Source organism: Nelumbo lutea, chromosome 3, assembly GCF_056320005.1.
Source record: "Nelumbo lutea isolate HS-2025 chromosome 3, American lotus-T2T, whole genome shotgun sequence".
NCBI lineage: Eukaryota > Viridiplantae > Streptophyta > Magnoliopsida > Proteales > Nelumbonaceae > Nelumbo > Nelumbo lutea.
In genome coordinates this window covers 35812498-35840483 of record NC_142686.1, presented here as the reverse complement: position 1 = coordinate 35840483, position 27986 = coordinate 35812498, and the positions used below count along the sequence as shown (strand labels likewise).

The following is a 27986-nucleotide window of genomic DNA, read 5'->3' as shown; positions in this document are numbered from 1 at the left end:
TGTTTTTAACTTGTTATTGACCTAGACGGTTGAACTGACACCTAATCATGATTATGGGTCTAGTTTGGCTAAAACCCAAGATTTAATCATAACTTGTTGACCCATTTGATATGGCCACTAAGGTGCGGGTTGCATATTCAATATGCAAACTTATCAACAAATTTTAAGAATAATTGATTATTAATTTATATATTATAAAAATTAACAACAATTATATTGGTTTTCAAAGAATTAGAATATACTTGCATATTCTAGTTATTTCATTTTTCAACATTTCCCAACCCCCATTGTCCATTCTTCACATAGATGTGTTTTAGGCTCAGTTTGGAATCAATACAAATGCAAATATGTACATCATAAATACATACAAAATAATGCAAAATATAAGGTTTTGCATTCTAAATATTTGCATTTGTACTCCTTCCAAACTCAGCCTTAATGTTTATGCACCTCATTTATAGTCATCAAGACCTAGATTTAGTGTCAATGTTACAATTTTTGTAACTTATTTTAATTTTCCCAATATATCCATATGCATTTGTGCATATCCTAAATTTTTCACCATATCTATGTGTATCCAAAGCGAATCCCAATTTATCTCTTAAAATTGCCTTTTTCGTACTCTTAAACCTTAGTATTGTCTTTCTCCAGCTATGTTCTGCGGTACTCGTGGCCCATGTGAAATGACCTGCCACCATATTGTGATTTAATTCTGATATCAGCAATTATGTTGAGGACTCGATTGAATTCTGTATGAGCCGGCCCTATGGTCTTGATGGGTATGCGTATGTCTACCTACTTAGCAGTGCCTCCACCACAGCTTGAGAATCATCTTAGATGTGGATTCGTTGATATCTCCCCAGGCTCAGTGTGTAGTCCCAATTCCCAAATAGACTTACCAGGTCTCTGTGTTGCATTCCATGGAGTAGATGCTCATATTGTTGGTTGGACAGGGTTCCCCTGAATCTTCCATTGTCGTGAAGCACCATTCTAAATATCAAACTTGCTCAGACCTCTCTGACCGAGACATTATCATAATTCATAACCCAGTCTTCACTTGGGCTTCTCCACTGAAAAACAGTTCTTTGGATGGAAAGGGGCTTGCAGATCCAGTGGAAAGTCTTCACAGTCGATCTCCAGCAAATTGGAAGACAGGGAGCAGAATCAATTATAGAACACTAACTTGAACCATGAAGCTCATCTTAACATATGCATGTTAAAATAAGAAATACGGAACAGAATATCATATGAAATGTGTTAGTGAAATGGCAAAGGCTGCTTTGATGGGAAATTATTCATATTTCAACAGCACCAACTGCAGCAGGAAAATGAAGAAGGGATACGTCCAGTTCTTCTGATGTATTCTGCTTGTTGTTCAGTCTTTGCAGCTTGTCTGTTTCTTTTGGCTTCTGCTGCTGCTCGCTTCTCTTCGGCTTTGTGCCTAGAAGCTGCTAGCTTGTTCATCAATTTATCATGGGCCCGACCCCTCATTCTTTCCACCTCAACCTAAAACCATGAGCATTGGCATGAGATAAAGCTCCAGATTCATCAGTTGGGATTTCAAAAATGTCAAGATTTAAGAGCTCTTAAATAAGATTTAAAATATTCAGGTATGGCAGTCAAACCTTTTTGACCTTTTGATTTCCTCATGGTAAACATTAAACAGAAAGAGTGTGATCAGTTGCTTATTTGTTACCTAAATAACTGAACTTCTGAAATTAATTACCATGGTTGTAATCTTTAATCATTTAAAGAAGACCATAATAAGATCATGAAATGGTTATTTGGGGAAGTTTTTCAGTTTATGAGAACTCTGACGATGCTAAGCTCTGACCTCAAAAACAAGAAACCAATATCTAATGCTCACGGATGCCATAATAAAAGTGAACATAACCAAATTGCACCCCAACTACTAAGGGTGGAGTCAATGAATTTCATTGCACCCACTCCACTCTATCAAGAGATACTCTGTCATATCGCCAGTCCCCAAGTCTCTCCTGATGACAAAAACCATGTCCATTTGGGCCTTGCTCTTTCTCACTCAGAGCTTTCGACTTGCTTGTTATGGGCATAGTCATTGCTTCTATGGCCCTCAACCTCTCACCTATTGGGGTTTCCCTTGGGGTTTTGAGAATGCACTCAAATATTATCCTTATTAACCATGCTGTTGTTTCCTTGTCTCTTCTACATTACAGGGACGTGCTTTTCTTTAATTACCTGCCATTCTATTACAACATTACTGGTCTTGTAGTTGTCTTAATTTTATTCTGATAGGTAATGGTCATTTCTTGATGGAATGGTAAAATTTTGACCTGACAAGTGTGAGAACATGGGTTCAAGTCTGAGAGAGGCCACTTTGTGCGAAGGATCAACATTGATAAATGGTCCTTTTATCTTCTAATTGGTATGAATTGGCTGCAAAACACTTCAAAAGAATATTTCCACTTCATCCACCTTGATCCAATTCAATCAGAATCAGGAATATAATTTAACCCTTGAAAACATGTAATTTGTCCCCATATTTTCTTTAACATGTGAAATACTGAACCAACAGAATGGTTGTGGTATCTGGTTTCTCAAGCTAGTTGTTAAGGATATAACTTGTTATTGACATTTAACACAATAGTAGGCCTGGTGCCTGGAAAAATTATGGATATCCCTTCTGTTCTAATTTTTTGTTAAAGATGTGCAACAAATTCTCTTTCCTTCCAAGCTGGTGATGTGACACATCAAAACCCTCGAGTGATTCCTAGAGAACTAAACTAATTACATGTTGTTTCTGAATTGTTTTTTTTTTTTTTTTTTGATAAATGCATGTTTCTAAATTGTCTTCCTTTAGTTATCATTCTTGGTTCTGTTTACTACTGATTTAAGCTTACTGAAGAAAAACTCCTGGATTGATTCAGCACCCAAATAATAGGTATTATCCAAGGTTCAAGTCTACACTTAATTTCTACTTGAGACAAGAACCTAGGTCAGCATAATCATCCAATCTAGAAACCCTAGATAAACCTGATAACACAGTCATCCCCTTAGTTTCATATTGATGCACACAATCCATTTGAACCTTTTGATCAGATATCACATCTAACCCTAGTTTCCTAATTTCTATTTACTTTTTCTTGAAACTTCAGATATTAGAAAACCTCTAATTTCATACTTGTTATACCCACCCAGTCCTATGCAAACCCTGAATTCTCATCCTAATATGACCCAATTTTGCTTTCCCAATTGAACTATTCCACTTGTACTTCATCCAAACCTATAACTTTTCCAATTTCCCTTGGTTCCTTAATTAGTCCTATACTAACTCCCCCCTCAAGGATTTATCAGTGTATGGCTTATTTCTATTAAGGAGAAGATTTCATTGGAGTTATCTCTCTATATGTGCTCTTTATTTAGAGCAAATGGTGAAACTAATTTCCATTCATCCACTTTGTCTTCTAGTACCTAGGAGTCTTTTCTGTATTTAGTTGAAGATGGGATCCCCCTGGGGACATGAGAAGTCTATTTTAAGACTCTTTTAGACCATGATAAATAGATGAAACGTTATGTGGAGATGTGCAAGGGCTGCAGTAATGTACCATGGTCCATTTGGGAGGAGAAAAATACAAGGATTTTTAAGGATGAAACTCATAACAAAAAAGCATTGGTAGAAAATATCTTGGTTAAAGTAAGCAGGGAGCTAATAGACCATCCTCATTTTGGGCAGTATTGTAAACTACTTTGCTATGGAAACTATTGTATCTTAATTTCAGATTTAAATCAATAAATGATTTTCTTTGCTGACCATATCTTATATATATATATATATATATATATATATATATATATATATATATATATATATATATCTTGGTTAAAGTGGCTCATTGGGTTAAATCTTTACATGATTGAGAGTATGGCAAACCGTTGCAATCTGTACCTCAGCAAGGAGAATAATGTATCTTACTGTCCCCACCAAACCTAAACCAAATACAGATAAACTTACTGTTGCAGTTTGGGAAATCCTGAGTCAGGCATTGGTGGTGTCTTTGCAGATGGTAATGATGTGCCATTATTATGTATTGGACTGCAGGCCAAGGAGATTCAACCAGGGCTAATTACTAGCATTACATGTAGGATGGGATGGGGGTCCTACTAATTTAAGATCTGGCCATGAGCCTTGTGGGGCGGAGGAGGAGCTTTGGCTGATCAAAGGATAAAGAATAAAGGTAGAAAAGCAATAGATAGTTCACTGTCTACCAAAAATGAGTAAGAAATTCATTGGTGTCATTACCTCTTGGGACTGCTACGAGGCATACAAGCTTTTGTTATTAGTGATTTGTAGGAAGATGATAAAAGGCCATAAGACAAATATTTGGAAATGCAATGAGTAGTGAAAGAATGTCACTTACCTTTCCTTGGTGCTGTGGGAATGTCAAGGTTAGAAAAAGGCCTGGGCTTGGAAGGGTTTTAGAACCTACCATCTCATGAGCAACTGGAAGTGGAAAATGCTCAGTGGTTACAATTGGAACAATCTTCCTGCGCCTTTGATACACTAGCAAATTCCTTTAACATTGTTAAGGGACAGTAGGGTTGGCAACAACACCAGTAGGAATAGGTGAAGGGAAAAGAACACCAATAGACAAGTCAAACAGGTCTCTACCCTCCCCCTTGGTAGAATCCTCAAAGAAATAGAGAACAACTTCAAAGAAAACGACATTCAAAAGCAATATTCTCAAATAACAAGATCAAAACAATAGTAGACCTTTTGAGCAGTAGCATAACCAAAGAATACACACTTAATTGACTTGGGATCAATTTTTGACTCGTGGGGACCATGATCATGAACATAACAAGTGCATCCAAACACTCTTAAGAGGAATAAAAATCGCTCACCACAAGGATATAGAAGGCTGAATGAAGTTTTAAAACCTAAAACTCAATAAGGTACTGGATTAATGAAATAAGTAGTAGTATGCACATCTCCCGAAAAATGAATAGGGACATGTGAGGTTAACATAACACTCCTAGAAACTTACAGAATGTGGCGATTTTTCTTCTTAGCAACCCCACTCTACTGTAGAAACACATTTTTTTGATAGGTAACTGTAATAAATTTTATTAGAATGAGGAAATGAATATATACAATCATACAATCATCTCAAAGAGAAGAGTGAGTTGCCACCTCTCAAAAGAAAATAAAAAAATTGCAATTGTGCCCAATATATTACCCTCTTCATTTCTGAAAACTCCCCCAATTCCAGAAGGTCCTGTCCTGGGTTGCCTCAACTACTCCCATCTAGAGATGGCAATTGGACCCATACCTGTGGGTCCCCATCCCAGCCGGGGCAGGTTTTTTTACCACTGGTCGGGGTTCAGGGAAACCTGAAACTCTAGGGATCAGGGATGGGGTGGGGATGGTATTTGTCCATCCCACCCTGACTATATTATATTACATAATATAAAACAGTTCTAGGTAGGTTTCAAAAAAATAAAAAAATAAATTTGTTAGCATACAAGTATGAATGACCAGGGTGGGGCAAGGAAAATTTGCGGATCCCCATTCCCCACCGGGGTTTGGGGCAGGACAGTTGAGTTCGGGGTTGGGGACAGGGCAGGCAAAACCCGGCCCCACACCACCCCGTTGCCATTCCTACTCCCACCAAAGTTTAGTTTGATATAGTCATTTGCAGGAGGAAGCCATTGCCTTTGTAACCACATCTTTTTTCAAGAGCTTCTTGCCACCTTCCCCCAATTTCATGAAATGATTATAAGGCCATAATGTTGAATGGAGCATAGTGTTTTTTTTTTTTTTTTGATGAATAATGTTGAATGGGCGATCAAGAAACAATATGTCGAAAAAATGAGTGTGGCAGAAATGTGAATGTTGAAATAGATGAGTGGAAATAGGATAGAATCAGAAAAGAACCTATTTGAAAGAACCTAGGAAGAGCTCCATTATATGTAATGAAAAGAAAGAATGTAGACTAAGATGGTTTGGGCATAATGGCATGAGCAGAAAAGGACATTACAACAGTAAGAAAAAGTGGTCTATTACAAGTTTAAGGAGCTAGAAGATCAGGTCAAAAAAGAACATGGGTTGAAGTGTGAGAAATGATTTAAATGCCTACAATTTAATAATAGACATGATACCGAACAGGACAGAATGGCAGAACAGGATTCATGTAGTTGAGCCCATATGGTTGGAAGAAGTCTTAGATGATGATTCCCAGTCTAAAACACTCCTTCCTCATTCTTAAAGGTGAAGAGAAGCAATTAGGCATGCAGTTTTCTAACTTCCACTGATCTAAGTATATTTTACTCTGAAGATGACCATCTAACCGCCTCCCCTTCATCTGAATCAGAATTCACAAAGCATCCTATAAAGCAAACTTTCAACGACACTAAACATTGCTCAGTTTTCTGACCATCAGAACCATTATCCTTCACCTGTTAAGACCAGTATCCACCATCTTCATAGCTTCATGAGCAACAAAAGATAATTCTAATTTGTCTAATCTGCAACCAGACCATCCTATTTTCTGTCTTCTTCTATACTTCCCAAATGTGATGGTACACAGACTTGCAAACTGATGATGGCCCAAGTAGAATAACTGAAAAGATTTTCCAACTTGAACCTCACATTAAACTATCTGTTCCAATGGAAATGCTTTTCAACACTGCTTCACCAACTTGATCTCTTCATCAGTTGACTCACCCTCTTCCTAACACCTTGGTACTACTACTGGGAACCAAATGAAACTTTTTAATAAATTCCCATCCCATGCATCTCCAGCATGGAACTGCTGCTACTCATGAAATCAAATCAACTCTTGCAACAGGAGTTTCTCAACCACAAAATTCACCACCGCTCATGAAGATTATTCATGAAAGTTTTCCCACAAAGTTCTAACATTACAAAAAACGACTGGATGTCTCAACCACATAATTTCAAATTGAAAAGGGGTTGTCTGCCAAGAAAGATAACTTATTTTGGACTATCAGGCTGCCATGTTTGATCTTACATCATAAATCAGTTTGAACACTTCAGAAATACGAAAGGATATTTCTAGTTTTCCTGTGCCTTTGATTTTTTGGAATAAAAGATATCTACTGTTCATTTCCTAAAGCAAGGTCCACAAGTAACAAAATTAACATTATCAGATTGACTTATGACCTTATTTTGTCAACATGTTATACTTTCACATACGACCATGTATTATATACATCTTTGTATTGATCCACATCAGGATCAAAGAACATTATTAACAAGTAAGAAAAGAGAGGTATAAGAATAAAAAGAAAAGGAACGCCGCCAAAGCTGTAATATTACAGCTTCCCAACACACCCAATAAGAAACATTCTATTCTAGTAGTACAGCTCCCCAGTACAACTTCCTATTAACCCAAACTTTGGCCAAAGAATCAGACAAATTGTCAGCAAACCTCTTATTCCAGTGAAAAGAGATGTACCTTCTTTCTGCTAAGTATCTAGCTTTTCTAATAAACAATTGAGAAACCAGCTCCCCACTCCCTACCTCCAATCTCAAGTAATAAAGTGCAAAGGCAACACAAAGTCCTCACAGGAGAGACAGGAGCTATCTTGGTGAATGGAACTGTGGTGGATTTCTTCCCCACCTCAAGAGGAATAAGACAAGGTGATCCACCATCCCCTTTCCTCTTCACTCTGACTGCTGATGTACTTGGGAGATTGATTGAGAAAGCGGATTCAAGGAATTTAATAAAATGATGGAGAGTAAGAAGGGAACAGATACCTCTTACTCATCTGCAGTTCGCAGATGACACAATCCTTTTCTGCGAAGGTAGGGACATTGAGTGGATCCAGAACCTAAAATTGGCAATACAACTCTTTGAGCGGGTATCTAATCTCAAGATGAATTTGGATAAGAGTAGTTTGGCGAGTGTGAATTTGGAGGAGAGGGAGCTTAGAGAGTATGCAGGTGTGTTAGGTGTGCAACCTCAAAATGCCCGATGGCTTACCTAGGCCTTCCCTTGGGGGATAACCCTAAGAAGGTAAGCTTTTGGAACCCGGTAGTGGAGAGATTTGGGAAAATGCTTGCTTCTTGGAGGAAAAATTATCTTTCCTTAGGGGGGAGGAATCACTTTGATTAGATCAACCCTAGCTAATCTTCCTGTGTATTTCCTATCAGTGTTTAAGATCCCCACAAAGGTCTCTAACACTTTGGAAAAGCTTATGAGGGATTTCTTGTGGGAGCTTGGAGAGGATAAGCGGGACCATAGGGTGAGTTGGGAGGTGGTAAATAGAGGTAAAAAGCTAGGAGGTCTAGGGATTGGGAATGTTAGGAAGAGGAACAGGGCTTTGTTGGGGAAAATGGTTATGGAGATTTTCGTTGGAAAGAGACAAGTTGTGGACAAAGGTTGTGGCTAGCATACATGGGTTGGAAAACAATGGTTGGGAACCTGGAATCTTGGCAAGGAATACAACCACCTCTCCTTGGTCAACCATACACAATCTGCTTCTAGTTTTTTCCCCTTGTATCGGGTATGGTCTTAACTCCGGTAATAAAATAAAATTTTGGGAACTTTGAGTCGGGGACTCACCTCTAATGGACCAATTTCCCTCTTTGTGTGCTCTTTCTGATTTGAAAAATGAACCCATTTCTTCCTTCTTAGGCCCCTCATACTCTCCTTCAGGTTTTGGGTGGAACCTAGGTCTGAGAAGGGCAATTAGGGATGCAGACTTGGACCACCTTTTGTCTTTGTTAGCTATCATTGAAAATGCTTTCGTGGATCCCAATAAGGAGGACACTAGATTTTGGGTTCCCTCCTCTTTAGGTGTTTTCTCTTGTGCCTCATTTTTTGAGACTTTAACTCAGCCTTCCGATCCCATTGGGTTGTCTTTCCCGGTTAAAGAAATTTGGAGTAGACCCATTCCTCCTCGGGTTGGTCTCCTTCTCTCTTCCTTCTCTCTTCAAGAAACTACATTTCTTTTATATTTTTTAATTCAGCATATTTCTACTTGGTATCAAAGCATCGGCTAGGGTTTCTTGAAGCATTCTCATGCAGCCCTAGATCAGCTGACTGGATGAAGTAGTAAAGGACTGATCGATCTATTATAGATTGCCTAGTTCTTGGAGTTTTTGGTGGGATCTAGTCATCAGGAGGTGATCTACTGTTCGGCATCAAAATCAGGAAGAACTGGAGTACGGGGAAGAGTCCCAGAAAAGTTGGACTCTTTGTTTTTGATCTGATCTTGGGCGCCCAGGTATTGTTAGTTTTCTTTTGATTTTCTGAAGAGGGCGGTTTGGTTTCTGGAATTTTCTAGGCCTCCTAGAGTGATCGATTCACTTTTCTCTCTGTTGGAAGACGTGGGGAGGAGAGAGATTTCCCTCCATCTAGGGTTTTCTTCTTCCAGAAGGGTTGGTTTCTGTGTGTGTGATATTAAATTATTTTTTGAAGGTCTCCAATCTATTTTTTCTTACTGTTGAACTGTTTGAAGTAAGATGGAGAGTTGGAATACCGAGATGAAATCTACCGATACTGTGGGATTGGGTGTTGGAGGTAGTAGTGATATTTTTGGGTCTGGGATCACTACTACAGTAAAACTTGATGGTACAAATTATTTGGAGTGGGCACAATCAACTAAGATGGCTATTGGTGCCCGTGGAAAATTAGGGTATCTCACTGGGGAAGAGAAGAAACCTGATACACTCTTCCCGATGGGTGCAAGAGAATTACATGGTAATGTCCTGGCTGTGTAATTCTATGTTACCTCATATTGCAAAAAAATTCCTATGGGCTAATACTGCTAAGGAGATTCGGGATGGAGTGACTGAAACCTACTCTCAAAAGCAAAATGAAGACAAAGTCTATCGGTTAAGAAATCAGGTGATAAGTATGAAACAGGGAGAAAAACCTCTTGCTGTGTATCTCCATGCTAAAAAACCTATGGCAGGAAATAGATCACTTAGAAATTGTGGTATGGGAAAGTTTAAATGATACAACAACTTATCACAGACTGGTAGAGAGGAATAGGGTTTTTGAGTTCTTGGCAAGGCTGAACCCAAAATTTAACATTGCTAGGCAGTGTATTCTTTCTAGGGAGGGTGTGACACTCTCTCAAGCCTATGCCTTCGTCTCTAGAGAGGAGAGTAGGAGGAATGTAATGCTGAGATAGCCTGGGATTGACCAGTCAGCTATGGTTGGTACAACAAAACCTAAGCCGAATGGAGACCGGGGGAGTAGTGAGACTAGAAGGGAAGATAAGGACTTGGTGTGTGATTATTGCAAGAAGCCTAAGCATACTAGGGACACTAGTTGGAAGCTTCATCCAAATCTTATGCCTGCTCAGATAAGAAACAGGAAGGGAAATGCAAATGTAGCCACTACAGGAGACTCTTCAGCCACTCTCTCCCAAACTGATTGGAAATACATTGCAATAGCAGTAGTGAGAACAAAATTCGAGAGGTTTGGACAGCTTATGAGTAAGAAAGATTCACCTAGCTCTAGCCTTCCAAATGGACAATAGAATGCAGGAGCCAACTACACCACTTTGTTTGTATATACAGGTAGTTCATATGCAACTGCAAATCTTGCATCCATTTCAGGTAAGGAGGGACCTCCCTGGATTATAGACTCAGGAGCATCTGAGCATATGACTAATGCCCCTACCATTTTCAGTTCCTATCAGTTGTGCTCTGGTAGAGACAGAGTCTTTACAACAAATGGTTCACATACGTCCATTGCTGGGAAGGGGACAGTTAGAGTGACCAATGATATAACTTTGTCTACTGTTTTACATGTCCCTAGACTTCATACCAATCTATTGTTTGTTAGTTCTTTGACAAAAAATTTGAATTGTTCCATGACCTTTCTTCCTAGTAATTGTGTTTTGTAGGATCTGGAGTCAAAGAAGATGATTGGGAGTGGTCATGAGGTGAATGGAGTCTACCTTCTGGATGAGATTCTGAGACATCAGGGCCATCATGTTAGCAGCGGTAGTAGTAGTGGGTCAGAGTCAGTGAACCAGATTATGCTTTGGCACAATCGCTTGGGACATCTTTCTTTTAGTTCTTTGAAATGTCTTTTCCCAAAGTTGTTTGAGTCTGTTCAGTCATCTACTTTGGAGTGTGAAAGTTGTCAGTTAGGAAAGCATTGTAAACAGTCTTTTAAACCAAGTAATAAAAGAAATACTTTTGCTTTTGATATGGTTCACACTGATGTATGGGGGCCATATCATATCCCTTCCATGGGAGGATTCCGTTACTTTCTCTTGTTTGTGGATGATATAGTGGTGACAGGAAAAGATCTGGAAGAGATTGATGATCTCAAAAAATCATTGCAGCAAGAATTTGAGATCAAAGATCTTGGTGAGTTCAAATACTTCTTAGAGGTTGAAGTTGTAAGATCGAAGCATGGGATCTTCATTTCACAGAGAAAGCATGTACTTGACCTACTACGGGAGGCTAGGAAGCTGGGGACCAAACTAGCAGACACTTCTATTGATCCAAATCACAAAATTAATGGTGTGGATGGTGAGTTGGTAAAGGATGTGGGAAGATATCAAAGAATGGTGGGCTGATTGTTGTATTTGTGTATAACACAACCAGATGTTTCTTGTACTGTTAGTGTTGTGAGTCAGTACATGCATGCACCTCGGGGTCAGCACTGGGAAAGGCATTCTTTTTTCAAATCATGAGAATCTGAAGCTAGAATCCTATACAGATACAGATTGGGCAGGATGCTTAGATGACATAGGAGGTCTACATCATGAGCATGTACCTTTGTAGGTGGAAACTTGATCTCTTGGAAGAGTAAGAAGCAAGCGGTTGTGGCAAGGTCAAGTGCAGAGGCTGAGTATAGATCCATGGCGCATGGTGTCTCAAAACTTCTTTGGGTTAGATCTCTTTTGAGTGAAATTGGGATGAAAGCAGAGGAACCTATGATGTTATACTATGACAATCAGACTGCAATCAATATTGCCCACAATCCAATTCAACATGATAGGACAAAACACATTGAAATTGATAGACACTTTATAAGAGAAAGGGTAACAACTGGAGAAGTTTGTTTGCCTTATGTCTTTTCAGAATTGCAGCTGGCTGATGTTCTCACTAAAGGGGTGGCAAAGAACAAGCTTAAATATGATCTACACAAGTTGGGAATGTGTGACATTTACTCCCAACTTGAGGAGGAGTGTTGAAGATTAATTAGTTTTATGATGTTTTTCTGTGTAGATGTTTTATGTTAGTTGTTAGATAGGAGGTGGGGACCACAGTAGTTATGTGAGTCTAAATTTTATTATGTTTTTGAGTGTTATATATGTTGTTTTATGTTTTGCAGCACTATAAGGGCATAGTTGTCTTTGTACTGATCTATTATTTTAGTATAAATAATAAATGAAGGGAGTGGCAGATCATTGCTCTCTTTTCTTTCCAATTTCTCTTCTTCTCTTCTTCTCCTTCTCTCTACCTTCTCTCTTCAAGAAACTACTTTTCTTTTATATTTTTTAATTCAGCAGATTTCTACTGTTTGGATACCCCCTGGGAGTGTCCAAAGGTTGTTCTCTCCCTCCTTTTTCAGATGACCGAAGAAGAGAGGGAAGACTATGTGAAGAAGCATCAAGGCTGCATGTGTTGGACTCTATGGGAATAAAGAAACTCACAAATATTTTCAGATAAGGAAAGAACCATCGGAAACTTATTAGATCTAATTCTGTTAAAGGTGGCACATTGGTTGAAAACTATGGAACTGTTCTCAGATTCTTCTGTGGCTGATTTGGTGAGAAATTGGAAGGAGATAGCTTCCTCTACCCTCTGTAAGAGGAGCTGTAGTCCTTTGTGGTCCCCTCCTCCTTCAGGGTTCGTAAAACTGAATTTTGATGGCAATTGTTTAAGGAACCCAGGGCCTTCTAGGATTGGGGGAGTATTCAGGAATGAGGTGGGGGCTATTATTGCTATGTTTTCAGGCCCAATTGGGGAAGGAGACTCTCTTAGGGCTGAGATCCTTGCAGCCTTGGAAGGCATCCAAAGAGCAAGGGAGCTGAACATCAGATGTTTGGTCCTTGAAGGTGACTCGAAGGTAGTGATTAGGTGGCTAAAAGGGGGAGAAAGCGACTTATGGAGTTATAACAATGAGAAGAATAAATTTAAATGGCTGAGTAGGGATATAGTGGTTCATTACAACTGGGTGAAGAAGATTGCTAAATCCTTTGCTGATGGGTTAGCAAAGCAAGGGGTGAATAGGGATTCGATTTTTTGGGCTAATTTTTTTATTTTTTCCTTGTACTCTTTGATGGGGAGTTAAGTCTTTTTACCTCCCCTTTGTACCTAAGCTTCACATAGTTTCATATCTTTAATAAAGTTTCTTGTTATTGATCAAAAAAATAAATAAATAAACAAAAGAGACAAGAGCTACAATGAAATCAACATTCTACTGGCCCAAAATAAACCTGAAGAATCTCTCACTTGAGATCTCTAAAGGTTCCTCCTATACCTGATGACCCTGTATTACACAAGTAACAAGCATTTAACTATGTATCCTGGATGGTGAGATGAGGACCCCAAAGTCAAGTGTAGATGCCTCTAGAAGGCAATTAAGATGCCACAAAGGACCAATGTCTCATGATGTCATCTGTAGTAAAGTCCTGCAACTCCTCCCCCATTCAAACTTAATGAGCCACTGGTTCTGATAAGATGAATGATGGTGCCCTTCTATTTTTTGAGAAGATCCTAGCATTTTGTTCTTCCTAAATTGACCAAAGAAAAAATGGTGAAATTGGATCAAAGTTTTTTTTTGAAGGTAAAAGTAAATTTTATTAAATGAAAAAGAAAATTACGAGGAAGGCGACCAGTAGTCACCCGAGAGAGTTTTCACTAGTCACCCGAGAGAGTTTCCACTAGTGACAGTTCTAGTCTTGTTAAGAAGGTCCATTCTCCCCAAAAGCTTGACTGAATTGATGATAGAATATATTAGTTATGTATTTTTTCCACTTTATGTCCATTTGACTTTATAAAGTGAAAAGCAGATCTTAGCTGGTAATGGAATTAGACACTTGAAAAAAGGAGTAGACCTGGCATGTGGTAGGAATTTTACTCAGATTTTAACAAGTGGTGTTATGAGCTATGTGGATGTTGACCTTAAAAGGCATGAAGAGGGGAGGTCAAACAGTCAAGGAGAAGAGTTGGGATCATCCCAATCCAAACCATTTGGACCGATGGTTCAAGTTGTGGCGAGTGGTCACGTGGGGGAGGGTAAGACAGTTTAGGAAAGAAATTGTTTCAATGCCAGCATACAAAAGGGAAGAGGGTGAAGAGCAGAACAGGGAAGGAGATTTTCATTTAAAGAAAGAAACAAGGAAGATGGAGGCAGAAAAAAGTAAAGGAATTCATGAATAGGGAGGACACAAAAGGTTGAGATATGAGATCGCAAAGAAATAGGGTGGTCAATAGGGAAAAAGTAAAGGAATGCTAGAATTTTTCAAGAAAATGAAAATAGCAGTCAGGAATTGAAAGACTGTGTGCTGAATAGGGCAATACCTTGGCTGAAGACCTTGGAAATCTTTCATCAATTCTCCTTTAATGACCTTTGGAGAAATTGGTCAGCAGTGGCGAGGTGTTCATCCCAAAAGGACAAATCAATTACAAGCTGGTCTCCTCCATCCAAGGTTCACTGAAGTTGAACTTTGATGGAAGTAGCATGGGTAATCTAGGATTATGCGGAATGGGGGGTGCTCTGAGAAATGAGAAGGGAGAGATTTTGTTGCTCTACTCAGGTCCCTTAGGAATTGGGGACTCCACCAGAGCAGAACTATTAGCTGCTGTACAAGGGGTGCAATTTGCAAACCAGCTGGGGGTACAACACCTAACAATTGAGGGGGATTCCAAAATGGTGGTGGGTTGGTTGAAAAATCCTGAAGAAGCTATGTGGCGATACAAGAATGAAATGAAGAAACTTAGTTGGTTGACAAGAAATATGTTGGTCACTGTACAATGGGTGGTGGGGAAATCAGCAAATACTTTGTCAGATGTGTTAGCCAAGCAAGGGGTAAATAGGGAAGAATTGTTTTGGGCTCAGTTGTGATTCTTGCTTTTCTTTCCTAGTTTACTTATAAGATTCAAGGATGGGCTGCAGCTCGCACCTCTCCCTGGGATGTTGTATGAACTTATTCTAAATCTGCTTCTGAATTAATAAATTTATTATCATTCATCAAAAAAGAAATAGAGTGGTCAAAGGAAATCGTTACAGAAACAAAGAAATTCAGGTTGGTTGAATCAAGATACAAAGGTCTGGATTATCATTCTACAAGGAAAATTGGACCTCAATGTTATTTCTGGAAGATGTGGCGATTTGGTTCAAAGGTTTTCTGGATGTGGCTGTTTATGCTATTAGAATACCAGAATGGAGGAAAAGTTTCAAAAGGATATGAGATACAATGTAGTGATGAAGAGAAATGAGAAAGGCTGGTTTGTTGCCTTCTCAGAAGAACAGGTCGATAGAAGAATAAAGAGGATTTGTATCCCAATGGGATACCAGAGGAGGGGTTGGACCCTGATAGCTGAGGCGATTCAGGAATTTCAATTAAGGAGGGAGAAAATGAAGAACGAAGGGGAAGGGGAAGGGGAAAGAAGGTCAGTTTCGAAAGGTGGTGAATCTGAAGAAAAAGTTTCAATGCTATGATGATGGTGACTCCAAGAATGGTTCTAACCGACGAAAAAGAGAAGTGGAAGAAAAAAATGGTGTTAACAGCTGAGAAGGAAGTTGCTGACTGGAAGTCTGTTATGGAGGTGCTCAGGACCAAATTACATTTACATTTTCCTCTGTGGATCAGACCTTTTGACAGCAGAAAGGCTATTGTTGAATCTGAAGAAGAAATAGCAGATGTGCAGGCACTTGAAACGATTGATGGTGTGGTTACAGCGGAGCACTGGTTCCCTAACTGCAACGGCAGGTTCTTCTCAGATGAATCGACTGCAGTGAAGCTCCTGGGTCTTCCTTTCAACCTCTGGGTGAAAGGAATATTCGAAAATATTGTGAAGGCCATTGGGGGAAAGCTGGTTGATCTGGATTTACAGGATCTTCATGCTACAAGAATGAGATTATCGGGGGTTTGTCCTGAAGTCATTCCAAGATCAGTGGAGTTGCAGGCAGATAGCTGTTGGCATAGAGTCTGGATCGCATCAGAAGTTGAAGCGACTCTATGGAGAACCACTGATCCGCCTGAGGAAGGTGATGATGTGACAGACTTGTTCCTAAGTGGAAGAGGGAGAGATAGGGAGAGAAGCTCGATAATAGAGGAGGGGAACTGACTCTGAACTTCGGAAATCACTGAACGAGGAAAGTCAGATTCAAATTAAGGAAGATGAAGAGGCGACGCTGCGAGTGAATGAGCGATGCGGGTTCGGTCTCTTGAGCTGTCGGGTTGGGCCGAATGGGTTAGGCGGTCCAGAAGAAGTTTATATTTCAAATGACCAGTCTATAGAGCACGTTACCTTTAATCAAGGTTCAAAGTATCGGAAACGCCAAGTGTATCGGAAAGACAATTTTAAGAGACGTATTGAGATACGCCTTGGATACGCATGCGTATCAGACCTCAATGAGGTGTAAATATAATTTCATTAAAAATCCTACGCTTAACTATAATTTATAAATTATAATTCTTAAGTTTTAATGTTTTATGGGATGGGAAAAACCTAACTCTCCTATTGAACCATAAAACATGCATTGGCACAACTTCTAAGTGAAAATATAATTAATTGTTATTTATTTCCAAAAATTATAAAAAATAAATAAACATTATATAATATATTCAAAAAAAATTATTAAAGAAGAAATTTCAATTGCTTTGTGGATATTATAGATCATCTATAGAATTATAATATATTCAATCATTGTGATCAAATGATAAAATATAATTAATTAATTATTTATTTTTTAATTCTAAAAATATAAAAATAAAAAAATTATTAAAGAAGAAATTTCAATTGGTTTGTGGATATGATAAATCATCCATAGAATTATAATATATTCAATTGTTGTGATCAAATGATAAAATATAATTAATTATTATTTATTTTTTAATTCTACAAATATAAAAAAATTAAAAAATATATATTAAAGAAGATATTTCAATTGCTCTATGGATATGATAGATAAACCCATAGATCTAAAACATTTTTAGTCTTTAGAGGCAGAGAAAAAAAATTGCATTTTCAAATTTCTTTGTTAATTTATATTTCCCCAAATATCTTCATGAAATTTCCATAAATCTACTGAAAACACAAAAGAAATTGTGATTTTGAATGTAATAAATGTAGATCAACATAAATTTAAGCATTCAAGAGAAAAAAAGAAATCACAAGATATTATAAAAAAATGATAAAAAAATACATATTTTTTCCATATTTTATCAAAATTTGAAAAATCTTCAAAAAAATTAATGATTCACACTTGTTTCTTGCAATTTTTTGCAAATCTAGCACTCTAGGAATGAGGTTGGGGATGAGAGAAGCATTATTTCAGGGAAAAGAAGCTTGGTCCCCCCCCTTTTTTTAGTTTTTGATCGTATCTTTTTCGTCGATACGCTACCGATACACCCCCGGTATGGGTCCGATACGGGTGAAAAAAGACGAGACGCCCGATTTCCATGTGTACCCCATATCTGTTTTTCAAAGATGTGATACAATACGCCCCGTATCAAGCGTATCATATTGAAATTTTAAACCTTGCCTTTAATACATCGAGTTCTATAGATGATAAGACTGGTCTATTTTCATCTCCTTCAAAGGTTACTCCTAACCTTGCCTTTGAGAGGTGCGACATCCATTGGAAGAGGAAGAAGGACGTCTGGGAATCGGTGATTATGAAATAATGTGGGATTGGAAGATTCGAGGGTCTCCAAATGTTTGAAGGATGAAACAAGTTTAGAGGTGACAACCCTTCTTGCTCTTCCATGGGTTGCTGAAGAAGGCGGAACACAAGAAAGAGTTGTCAAGGACTCAGCCATAAACTCTGAGAAAGAAACTTTCAATTTTTCAGACGGGATTAAGGAGGGTGATGGATTGGCAGAAGAGATGAATTGGAAGAAAGCTATGATAAGGAAGGAAATCCGTCAAAGCAAAAGGTTTTCTCAGGTGGTTTTAATAGCAGGGAAATGGTACAGGAAATAGGGAAAGTGATGGGTGTTGAGAAATCTAAGAGGGTGGATGAAGATGAAGGATTATGGTCTTCGATTTTGATAGGAAAGCTGGGGATGGAGGCAAGAGAAGAGTCGAAACCGATCCGAGTCTGACTAACTCTAAGAACCACAAGGTAGAAGACTTGAGAAAAACAAGAGGATCCGGTAACGGGTAGCCTGTTCATGAAACCAAGGTTTTTCATCATCTCAAGGAAGGATTGATTGAGAATGGTCCATGTTGCAGATTTAAGAGAATTTACAAAAGGAAAGGACCTAAGGCTAATTCTAGACCTCAGAAATGCCTGATAAAGAGCAATGATGCAAACAGTTCAGAAGTTGATGTAGGCACGAAGTCTCAAGGCATCAAGTCAAGTAGTCAAGATAAGGAAGCATTCACAGGGGAGAGGAGGAAAGCAACATGATGAAGTCTCCTAAAAGAAACTTGGAGGAAGAGAGAGAGGAAGGGATGGAGGTAAGAAAGGAGAAACCTATTGACAGTGGGGGGAAGGATGAGAGAAAAGGAAGTGCCTAGGAAGTAATTGGTGAGGAAAATAGAGAGGGGGAGAGGAAGGAGGGAATAAAGTTGATACTAAGGATGTTAGAATTGAGAAGGCAAGAGTCGATATTGACAAACTAGTAGATAAACAGGTGGCAGTTGAGAAATCTTTTGGCCTTTTCTTTTTAGGGGGAGAAGCAGTGGTGAGGAAGGCAATTGAACAATTTGAACAAAATAGAAGGCAGGAAAAGAACAGGAGAAGCACAGTTGGGGAAGGGGGTGAGAAATGGGAGGAAGGTGAAGGAAAGGAGTCAGATTTATGAAGAGTAAAGGAAGATGTGGGTTTTGGTGCAGGTGAGAGGGCGAGGCTTGGAGGTCCGTGGCTGCTATATGTTGGTTATCGGGCTCAGCTGGCTTGCTCTTGAGGTTGCTTTATGTTTTGGTCACTGGTGTAGCTGTTTTCTTTTGGGATGGTTAGGGTTCCAGTTGTTTGGGGGCCTTTGGATTGGGATGTGTTTTTTTTTTATCAATGAATTGGGATGTGGCTGCTTGTTGTTATTTAGCTCTTATGGAGGTGTTCTCTCAACACCATCCTAGGTTGCAATTGTTTTTCTTTTTACTTATCAAGGAAAAGATCGCAAAGAAGACTGGGCAAAGGTACTATTTCCCATAAAAAAAAGAAGATTGGGCAAAGGTTTATAGAAGAAAAAGGTAGTTTAGAACAAGGCTAGTTAAAGAAGAAAAAGGAAAGGAAATAGAAGATGTGGTTGGAGAGAAGGAAAACGAGGATGATGGAGTAGACGAGTCTAATAAGGTATAATCATTGATGAAATGCATGAACTTGGGACATCTATTCTATCAAAAGACCTGCCAAAGACCCGAACCATAGAGTACTTAGCACAGGTGCCACGGAGAGATATGTTTTTATATCTCGCATTGAAAATCCTCCTTAGTTATTCTAATACTAATACATATATAATCAGATGCATATGTGGTTAAGGATCACTTGTATTTGTACATGGAATCCCTAACTAAAATTGATATGTGCAATGATCCGGTAAATGAGATTTTATTTTCTTTTCTTAAAACAGAAAAAGACGTCCCCTTCTTCTTGAGCATTACCAATAAATATTCATTTATTTATACGTTGGATTTCATTTGTATATAATTCTTTTATTATATGCTATATGAAACCAAAAAGAAGAAATGGCAAGAGAAATTATATATTAATGGAGGAAATAACGATGTAGAATATCTATCATTTGGTTAATAAAATCACAATTCAATTATAAAAAAAGGCAAATTTCTTATACCATCCCTATGGTTTAGTTAATTGACAAACTGTACCCTTACTGTTTAACTATTGTCTTAAACCACCCCTACTATTTCTGACAATTAACGCCGTTATTAAGTGCTAACAGAAAAAACAAAATGTCAAATTTGCCCTCCATTATTCCTCAAATTTTCAGAATAAAACTCAATATATGAAAATTTTCAGAAATAGGAAGCGTTCACGTCTCCACCTTTGCCTCCGTCTCCATTTTCCATCGGAAGCGTTCACGTCTGTCATCCCCGAACACATTTTACTAACAGCAGTCTCCCATAAATTCTTGACTTTAAACTTCATAATCAGACCACTTGTCCTCAATGTCTGACCCTCTACTATAAAGAACCCAACAATGTGAGCAAAAAATGTTTGATGAGATTCAAAAAAGGGCATCATTAAGGATACCTGAAACTTTGACGTCAACTGAAGCTTTCAGTTCTCAAAATAATACTATTTGAACCGATCTTCCAGCTCACAGACAAAACTAAAAGGAGAACTTTGGAATGGCAAACAGAAAAATTCAAGAATAAAATAAAGGAAACATGTCACTAACCTAAGATACCAGCAGTGCACTAGACAAGGGTAAAGATCATGCCTCCAAAAGCCCTTCCCACACCCATCACAGTTAAAACCGCTATGCTCAAGAAGAGAAAAGTGGCCATGAACTTTGCAATCCTAGCTCTCCTAAACGACCACGATTTCAACTCCTCGAGCTCAAACAGTGGAGCTGGTGGTGGCTCCTTGTAATCTTAGCTCACAAGACTGAGAAAAGTGGCCATGAATGCACAAGAAGAACGCATCGCTGAACTTCAAGATCTTATAAGACTGAGATTAAGATGCTCAAAGCCAAATACCATGTTGCAGTTCAACAATTCAGGGGGTTGAAGAGTGAAGTGGAGGAGCTTGAGGAAATCTCAAAGCTTCCTGGTTCTCGTCTGAGTTGCAGAGTTGCAAACAGAGGTCGTCATTGGAGGATATCTTCCCCTATTTTCGTCCTTGTCTTCCCCCTGTTTCACGCTAAATGCAAGGAGCCGGTGAAGGGGTGGCGATCCATAAGAACCGCTCTGGGAACGAATCGACCACAACTTTCCTCGATGTAGTAGACATTCACCCTCTAAAGCTGTAGATCAGAGCCCACATGGTACCTTCTGGAAGCGTCGATCCCATGTTCGGTGTGGCTACATGAACATCCCATAGGAAAGATAGAGCACAGATTAGGTAGCCTGCAGTCCCATCAGTTTCAACCAGCAAACCTGATAACAAGTGTGCCAGTTTGGCAGGGCTGCAGCGGTGGTTCCAGTGGCGGATTCGATGGTGGTGTTGTGTGGGTGATGGAGAAATGGTCACCACTTTTGTTGCTGAGACCTATTGTCTGTTTGCTGCGACTTTAGCAAGGATCCACTGTTCACCAGAATCAAATGGAAGAATGCTTACTATTCATTTTTCCCGACCTCACGACACCCAAACAGTGGCACCGACAATTCCCACTCCTCCAGCCACTCTTTCTCTTCCTCCTCTTTCCCTCTCTCTTCTTCTTCCCCTCTTTCCTTCTCGCCAGCGTCCATTCCAAGATAACTTTCTACCCCTTTTATCCAGCAAGGATCCACTTTTGTTGCTACGTCTCCTTGAACCCATTTTCAAACAGCAAGCATCGGCACACTCCTCACGTTTGAGATGGCAAGCACCGGCACCGGGGGTGAATAAAAGCAAGCACATGCTCCTGAGGTTCAAATGGCAAGCACCAACACCCCCCATGTTTTAGACAACAAGCACCGGCGTTGGGGTGAAGACAAGGGTCAAGGGTATTACTGTCATTTTCTTAAAATATAAAAGTCACGTGGTGTGGCATGTGAGCGGATTATGACGGAACCCGAATGGTAGGGGAGTAGTTGGTCAATTGTCAGAAGGCGCCGGGGGTGAATAAAAGCAAGCACATGCTCCTGAGGTTCAAATGGCAAGCACCAACACCCCCACGTTTTAGACAACAAGCACCGGCGTTGGGGTGAAGACAAGGGTCAAGGGTATTACTGTCATTTTCTTAAAATATAACAGTCACGTGGTGTGGCATGTGAGCGGATTATGACGGAACCCTAACGGTAGGGGAGTAGTTAGTCAATTGTCAGAAACAGTAGGGGTACTTTATGACAATATATGAACAATAAGGGTAGAGTTTGTCAATTAGCTAAACAGTAAGGGTAGCTGAAGAAATTTGCCCAAAAAAAACTTGGGACATCTACTGACCTGGACTCTGGTAAATGTAGAAACGGAAGTAAGTAAAAATTTGGATTTGTCCTTTCTTGGTGCAGGTTGAACAATGTGGAAATGGAGGAGGGGAGTGCATTGGAAAGATTTAATGTTGTTCAGGAGAGACGAAATGTACTTGGGAAAGCAGGGAAAGTGAAAAGAGGGCAGATCAGTTTTTTGAGAAAAATGTTGTTTTGAAACTAGAAAGGACAAATGACAATGAATTGGGTGTGCAAGGGGCAAAGAGGAAACCTAATGCAGCTAGAAGATTCAGAAGTCAGAAAAACCAGAATGCGGTCCTAGTTTCAAAGTTTTCAGCAAGTGAAATGGGAGGTTTATTTGGAATAGGTCCTTTTAAGAAGACGAAGAAATCGAATATCTCTAAGAAAAGCAAGGAGATTGCTCTCTAAGAGTCTAAGTTGCTGAAGTAATGGGTATCAGGGTTGCGGTGTTCTGTCAAAGGGTTTTGGGGGTTGAGTGCAGTTGGGAAAGGTCTATGTTGGGTTGAGAGATAGAGGGTTTCTGTGTGGGTGAGTTGAGCTTCAAGGTTGTTTGTGGGATGTGTTTTTTGGAAAGGGTTGGGTTTGTGCTTATGCATAGAGTTATTGGGGTTTTTTGGGAGGGGTAGTTTTTTGGTGTTTCATGTTGGGTTTATCTTTGTTGTGGGTGATTTCTTATCACCATTCTCTGTAATGCTCTCTTTATTTCGAATAAATTTTATTTTTTATTTATCTTAAAAAAAATGGAATCTTCCTGTTAATAGCTTCCTACTACCTAATTGATCCTTTAGTTTAAGTTATCTTCCGCATTTAAAATCATGTGCTAGGAAGGTATTTGACCAAATGGAACAACAACTCTCAAGCAAACTTTCATATAAAAGGCAACAACATATACATCAGAGAAGCACAAATGTGAACAAATTTCATTTGCAAACAAGAACACATTAGCATAAAAGTTATAAAAGAAGTAAATAAAAAATTATTTGTAACCTGACTGTGTTTTGTGAATGATCTTAAGAGAAGAAATGGAAATAATTAGAAGACTCAGAACCAATATGGTAATAGTAAACAAATCCTGGGAGCAGATACAAATTACAAAATACCTCAATTTTCCTCATCTCAGCCTCTGTTTTTGCTTTTTGATGATTTTCCCATGCTTGTATTTTGATCTCTTCACGTTTATACCTGAAAATTGTCAAAATTCCTCGTTTGACATTGCACATTGAAAAATACTAACAACAGAAAAGTATATAGCACATGAATAGTGACCCTTCTGACATAGTGAGAGCAACTCCTGGGCAATCATTATTTAGATGCATGTCAATAATCAAAATTAACAACTTGTGGTAAAAGAGACTGATACTGGGTTAAAGTTAAATAACCTGGCCATATATTTTGCTTTCTCTGCCTCCTCCCAGGCAGCTGCACGGGTCTCAATGACACTTTTAGCTGGTTGATCCATAGGTACAGTCTTAAGAGAAGTAGATGCATCATTGTCCTCCTCCTCCTTGCTTGCCCAAGCAGCAATGTTCATCTTGCCAAGTTGTGTTCCAAGAATCATTATTTCTCTTCTAGTCCTCATTTGTATTTCTTTCTCAGACAACTCCTTTTTGTTAGGATCCAGTTGGCAATCGGTTGGCTCAACAGGAGATGAAGGTGCAGCTCTTCCTGGAGTGGATGGTCGAGAAGAGTTTGGGCTTCGTATTGGTGTTGTTGCCCTCACAGGAGTTCCAGTCCTGGAAGGTTCTTGACTGGCAATAGGAGTCATTTCTGTACCCATATCTCTCATGGACACAGACCTGACTGTCGAAGGAGGTGGAAGAAAAGTTGTGGCACTGTGGATGGAAATAGATGAATCATGACGGCTGAGGCTAACTGCATGGGATGATAGGCAAATATAAGATTATAAGTTCAAAATTTTCAACCAAGGTTCAAAATTCCAGGAGCCTGACATGAAAATTCCTCATTTGTGAAATTCAGTACACTCCTTCAGTGTAGATCTTGTTTGAAAAATTATTTATTTCCTTGTCAAGCATATTATTGGACTCTTTTCGTTACAGGTAGCATATTATCATACGAATCATCCATTCACAGTTCCCACAGCAAGAGTTAGATCTCTGTAGGTCAGTTAGTTTTTTTTTATCAATCTGTAGGTCAGTTAGTTTCTTAGAGGGACATCAGTTTCTGTTGAAATTGACTGTCATGTTTCTTCATATCAGTTGTGATGCAAGCATGGAAGGGAGGAACAAAACCATGGAAGAAGAAATCTAGTTTCTTCATAATCTTGAAATAATGGCAATTTCGTAATTTGTAGGTGAATTGGATTTAGTACTTTTCAGTTTTTCAAGTTTATTTTCTAGTTTGTGGGTGTCTTACTAATAGAGTTAGTTATCTCAAAAGGTAGTAGTATTAGTTTAAAGAGTCATATTAGAGAGACTTTAGAGTTTTGAAAACTTAAGATGCAATAACCATTGTGTGAGCTTCAGATGAAGATGGCAAAGTTTTTGGTGTGACTTTCCTAGGGGAAGAAGACAATATGAGAAATTGGTTATGAACTAGAGAGATGATGGACCAAGCAGAACTTACAAAATCCCTAAGAACCAGATGAATTAGGGGGTGGATCTACAGTCAGTGAATTGTAATGATTCAGAGTGGTCTTCTGACCGTCTGCATTGGCTTCCAGGCTATTGAAAAGAAAAGAAGTTGGTGGGCCTCAAAGCTGAGGTGCCAGTAGCATTTGGGGAAGAGGTCAAGGTGGCAGGAGAAGGAACATCTCGGTAAAAAGGTGGTTGGTTTGTTTGCATAGCCAGGCAATCAATGTTTTTTGGGTTTGAGTGTGGGTGAGATAGTGGCCCAAGCCTTTGAAGTGGGTCTGGCAGTTTTTAAGTTTGGGTGGCCTTAGTTTTTGTAAGTTATTGGCTTGGTGGGCTTGTTGTGGCTCCAGCCCAATCCTCTATTATTGGGTATTGTTTTTTCATGGGATTGAGCTCCATTATGGTGAGCGGCAGGAGCCTATCTTTGTACTTTTTTCTTCTCTTCTCTTTGAATAAATATTTATACCTAACCCAAAAAAGTTAGGTAAAAAATCAAGATGCAACATCACTTATTTCAGCCTAATTTTTAGGGGCCAGAACTTGCTTGTTGACTTTGGTTGTTAGATAGGTTATTGAGTTATCTATGATCTTGAATCTTTCCATTTCATAGCTTATCTTGGAGTTGGTTTTAGCTTGTTTAGTTCTAGTAGGATTATTATTGGTTATTTTCATTTTTTTTCAAGAAAAAGGTATTTCATTCAAAAAGTATGATAAGGATTTACAAGTATACGCCAAAGTTATTTTAAAAGTCTAAATCCTTGTTTGACTGCCCTTATTGGTTACCTATAGGTTTGTCTTAGCTTTGAAGCAGTTAAGTGTTGTTTCTGGTCAATTTCAAGTTTAAATTGGAGTCTATGAAGGGAGATCTGAATCATCATGTTGCTTTTTGTAAAAACAGTCCTTATAATTGAATTTTGAGATGAAATTTGACGCAATTAAAAGTTTGTTTTGAAATTACCGGCAGGAAAGAGTGATTTCCTCCTCCTATATCTCTAAAAAATTTTATCTTTATTCTTCTCAGTTTTAGATTTTAATCTCTTTCTTTCATAACCCAAGTATTTAATACCAATTCCTTACCCACAACATACACCCTGGTAGAACTTCTCTCCTTCACATCTTACTTCTACCTGTCATCGGGGATGTTATGACTTCCAGAAGATTAAGCATTACAATTTTCAATTTTTAAAAGAAGTGCTTGCAGGCATTCAAATCTGTATTTTGATGGAAATGGAAATAATGGAGCTTCAAACCTTGCTTTTGAAGGAGCAAAACATCAAGAATTTATTTATTATTGGAGAACAAAACTCCCCAAGTTGTGCAATTACAAAGTGCTAAACCTAAACCAAAGACATAAAGAAAAACAGAGGAAAACCTTATATGCTCAAACATCACTGCATAATAACAAAATATTTAAAATAGATACCAAGTATTTTTATATAAATTCTACAAGCACAGTGTTAGATGGAACATCTGAGAAACGATGGTATGACAATACAAGCCAAAGAACAGTGTAAGTTTTAGTATATCCTTGGTGTATTGGATATCATGGAAAATAAGACAGTGTTTCAGTTCAACAAAAACCTTGGGAAAGATTATTAAAATTTATTGTCCTTAAGTATAAAGATTAGAAACATGCTTACTTGCTGAATCTGCAACAGAATTTTCGATTATAAGTTCAGGCTTAACACACGAATCTGCAACAGGGTACGGTTCAGGCATCCAGTTGATGAACTTTTGCCCTCCAGCTTCCCTCTTAGCTTGGCTTGGATCCATCTGCTTGGTATCTGCTTCTTCAAAAGAAACAGATCTTTGGTCAGGAACTTCAAGGACGACCTTCGTAGCCGAAGGCCGACTTCCATAACCAAGAAAACCAGTTTTCTTTGATCCAACAACTTGCCCAGCAGGCACTTGAGGCTGCCCCGACTTTGGCCGATTTGAAGTAGGGCTTGCAATCCACTTCTGTGCATCATCCCATTTAGAAGGTGCTGGTTTCGAGAATGGAGCATATGGCACTCTGTGTGGCGCACGTTCTGCCTTCTGAAACTCAAATGTAGATGATGATACACTTGCACTGTCATGCCCACTATCATAATCTAGAGAACTATCTTCCTGAGATCTAGTCCTCGAATTGGCTAAACTGTGCTCCCTAAATCTACGATCACTAGCCATGTCAGAGGCCAATGCATCTCCCATCGTTGTTGAGGCTGAGCATTCAGGCCGTACACTCACAATGTCTACATCCTTGCAACTCTCAGAAGTGCTAACCCCTAAGAAAATTTCGTTCAAATTCAACCAACCAAATAAAACTAAAAAGAAAACCCAGAAACAAATAAACCACTAAATTGCAACTATAACTTCTTTTCCACTGAACTAAAAAGAGGAAACCATAAGGTCAACCAAAAGAGAAGCAGTTTAATTAAGTTCAGGAGGCTAACCTCTGTCATCCATCTCACTAACTTCAGATCTCAAAGAATACGTTGATTCAAGCTCTTCCTCTTCCTTTCTCTTCTTCTCGATTCCCAAAAGCATGCTCCTCAGCTTACCAGGAGAAAATCCTCCACCCTGTAAATATTACAAACATGGTCAAGAAGCAGAAAAAAAAAAAAACATATTGAACAGAAAATGAAACACCCAAAAACCAAAATACCCATGTAATCTTACAAAATCTCTACCAAAATAATGATCTACCTGGTTGTCCCAGTAGCAGTTCTTATTAGATCTTAAAATTTAGATTCATCATCATCCTCATATCAAGAAATTTTGGCCTGAAGCTAACAACTCAAAGAGATACCCAAGAAAAATCAAAGCCAAATGAGAGACAATTTTGCAGGGCTTAGTTACAGAGATTTTTTTTATGGAACCAAGAAACATAAGAGAAAAAAGTGAAACATTGGGGGAAGAGAAAGCCAGCAAAGCCAAGCCAAGCCAAGCAAGGCAGAGCTAGTTTTTAAGTTGAGAATAAAACAGATGGTACGTACCAGAGGCTTTTCAATCCGTTCGTAATCCATCAGGGCTTGGTTCATCAGTCTCTAATGCAACAATGGCTGAAACATAATAGGCTTTTTTTCTGCTTCTCTCAGTTCTCAGTGATTGCCTTCAGTGACTCTTACTGCCTTCGCTCATGCTTTCGAAGAAAAAACAATAAAAATAAGAGGTTTTGGAAGTTGGAGATTGGTGCTAAACAT

The 27986-nt window shown here is 38.8% G+C and overlaps 1 protein-coding gene across 2 annotated transcripts; it reads right to left on the bottom strand.

Moving 5' to 3' along the window:
* Positions 1 to 1168: 1168 nt before the first annotated feature.
* On the bottom strand, positions 1169 to 27986 carry LOC148864225 (Remorin family protein). Of its 2 annotated transcripts, none has more exons than XM_088980755.1 (6): positions 27780 to 27986; positions 27237 to 27363; positions 26442 to 27068; positions 23590 to 24082; positions 23311 to 23392; positions 1169 to 1506 (listed from the first exon to the last, which is right to left on the bottom strand). In XM_088980755.1, exons 1-6 carry the CDS (start codon positions 27822 to 27824, stop codon positions 1303 to 1305), a joined length of 1578 nt encoding a protein of 525 aa, XP_088836881.1. In that variant the 5' UTR covers positions 27825 to 27986; the 3' UTR covers positions 1169 to 1302. The 2 variants fall into 2 exon arrangements, with proteins under 2 accessions (XP_088836881.1, XP_088836882.1); XM_088980756.1 differs by lacking the exon at positions 27780 to 27986 and adding an exon at positions 27490 to 27761.

Excerpts from the sequence above, each read along its gene's own strand:
- LOC148864225 (XM_088980755.1), bottom strand. The coding sequence starts at position 27,824 with ATGAACCAAGCCCTGATGGATTACGAACGGATTGAAAAGCCTCTG. Across the intron at positions 27,364-27,779 it reads AACGGATTGAAAAGCCTCTG|GGTGGAGGATTTTCTCCTGG; the intron begins GTACGTACCATC and ends TAATATTTACAG. Across the intron at positions 23,393-23,589 it reads AAAGCAAAATATATGGCCAG|GTATAAACGTGAAGAGATCA; the intron begins GTTATTTAACTT and ends GACAATTTTCAG.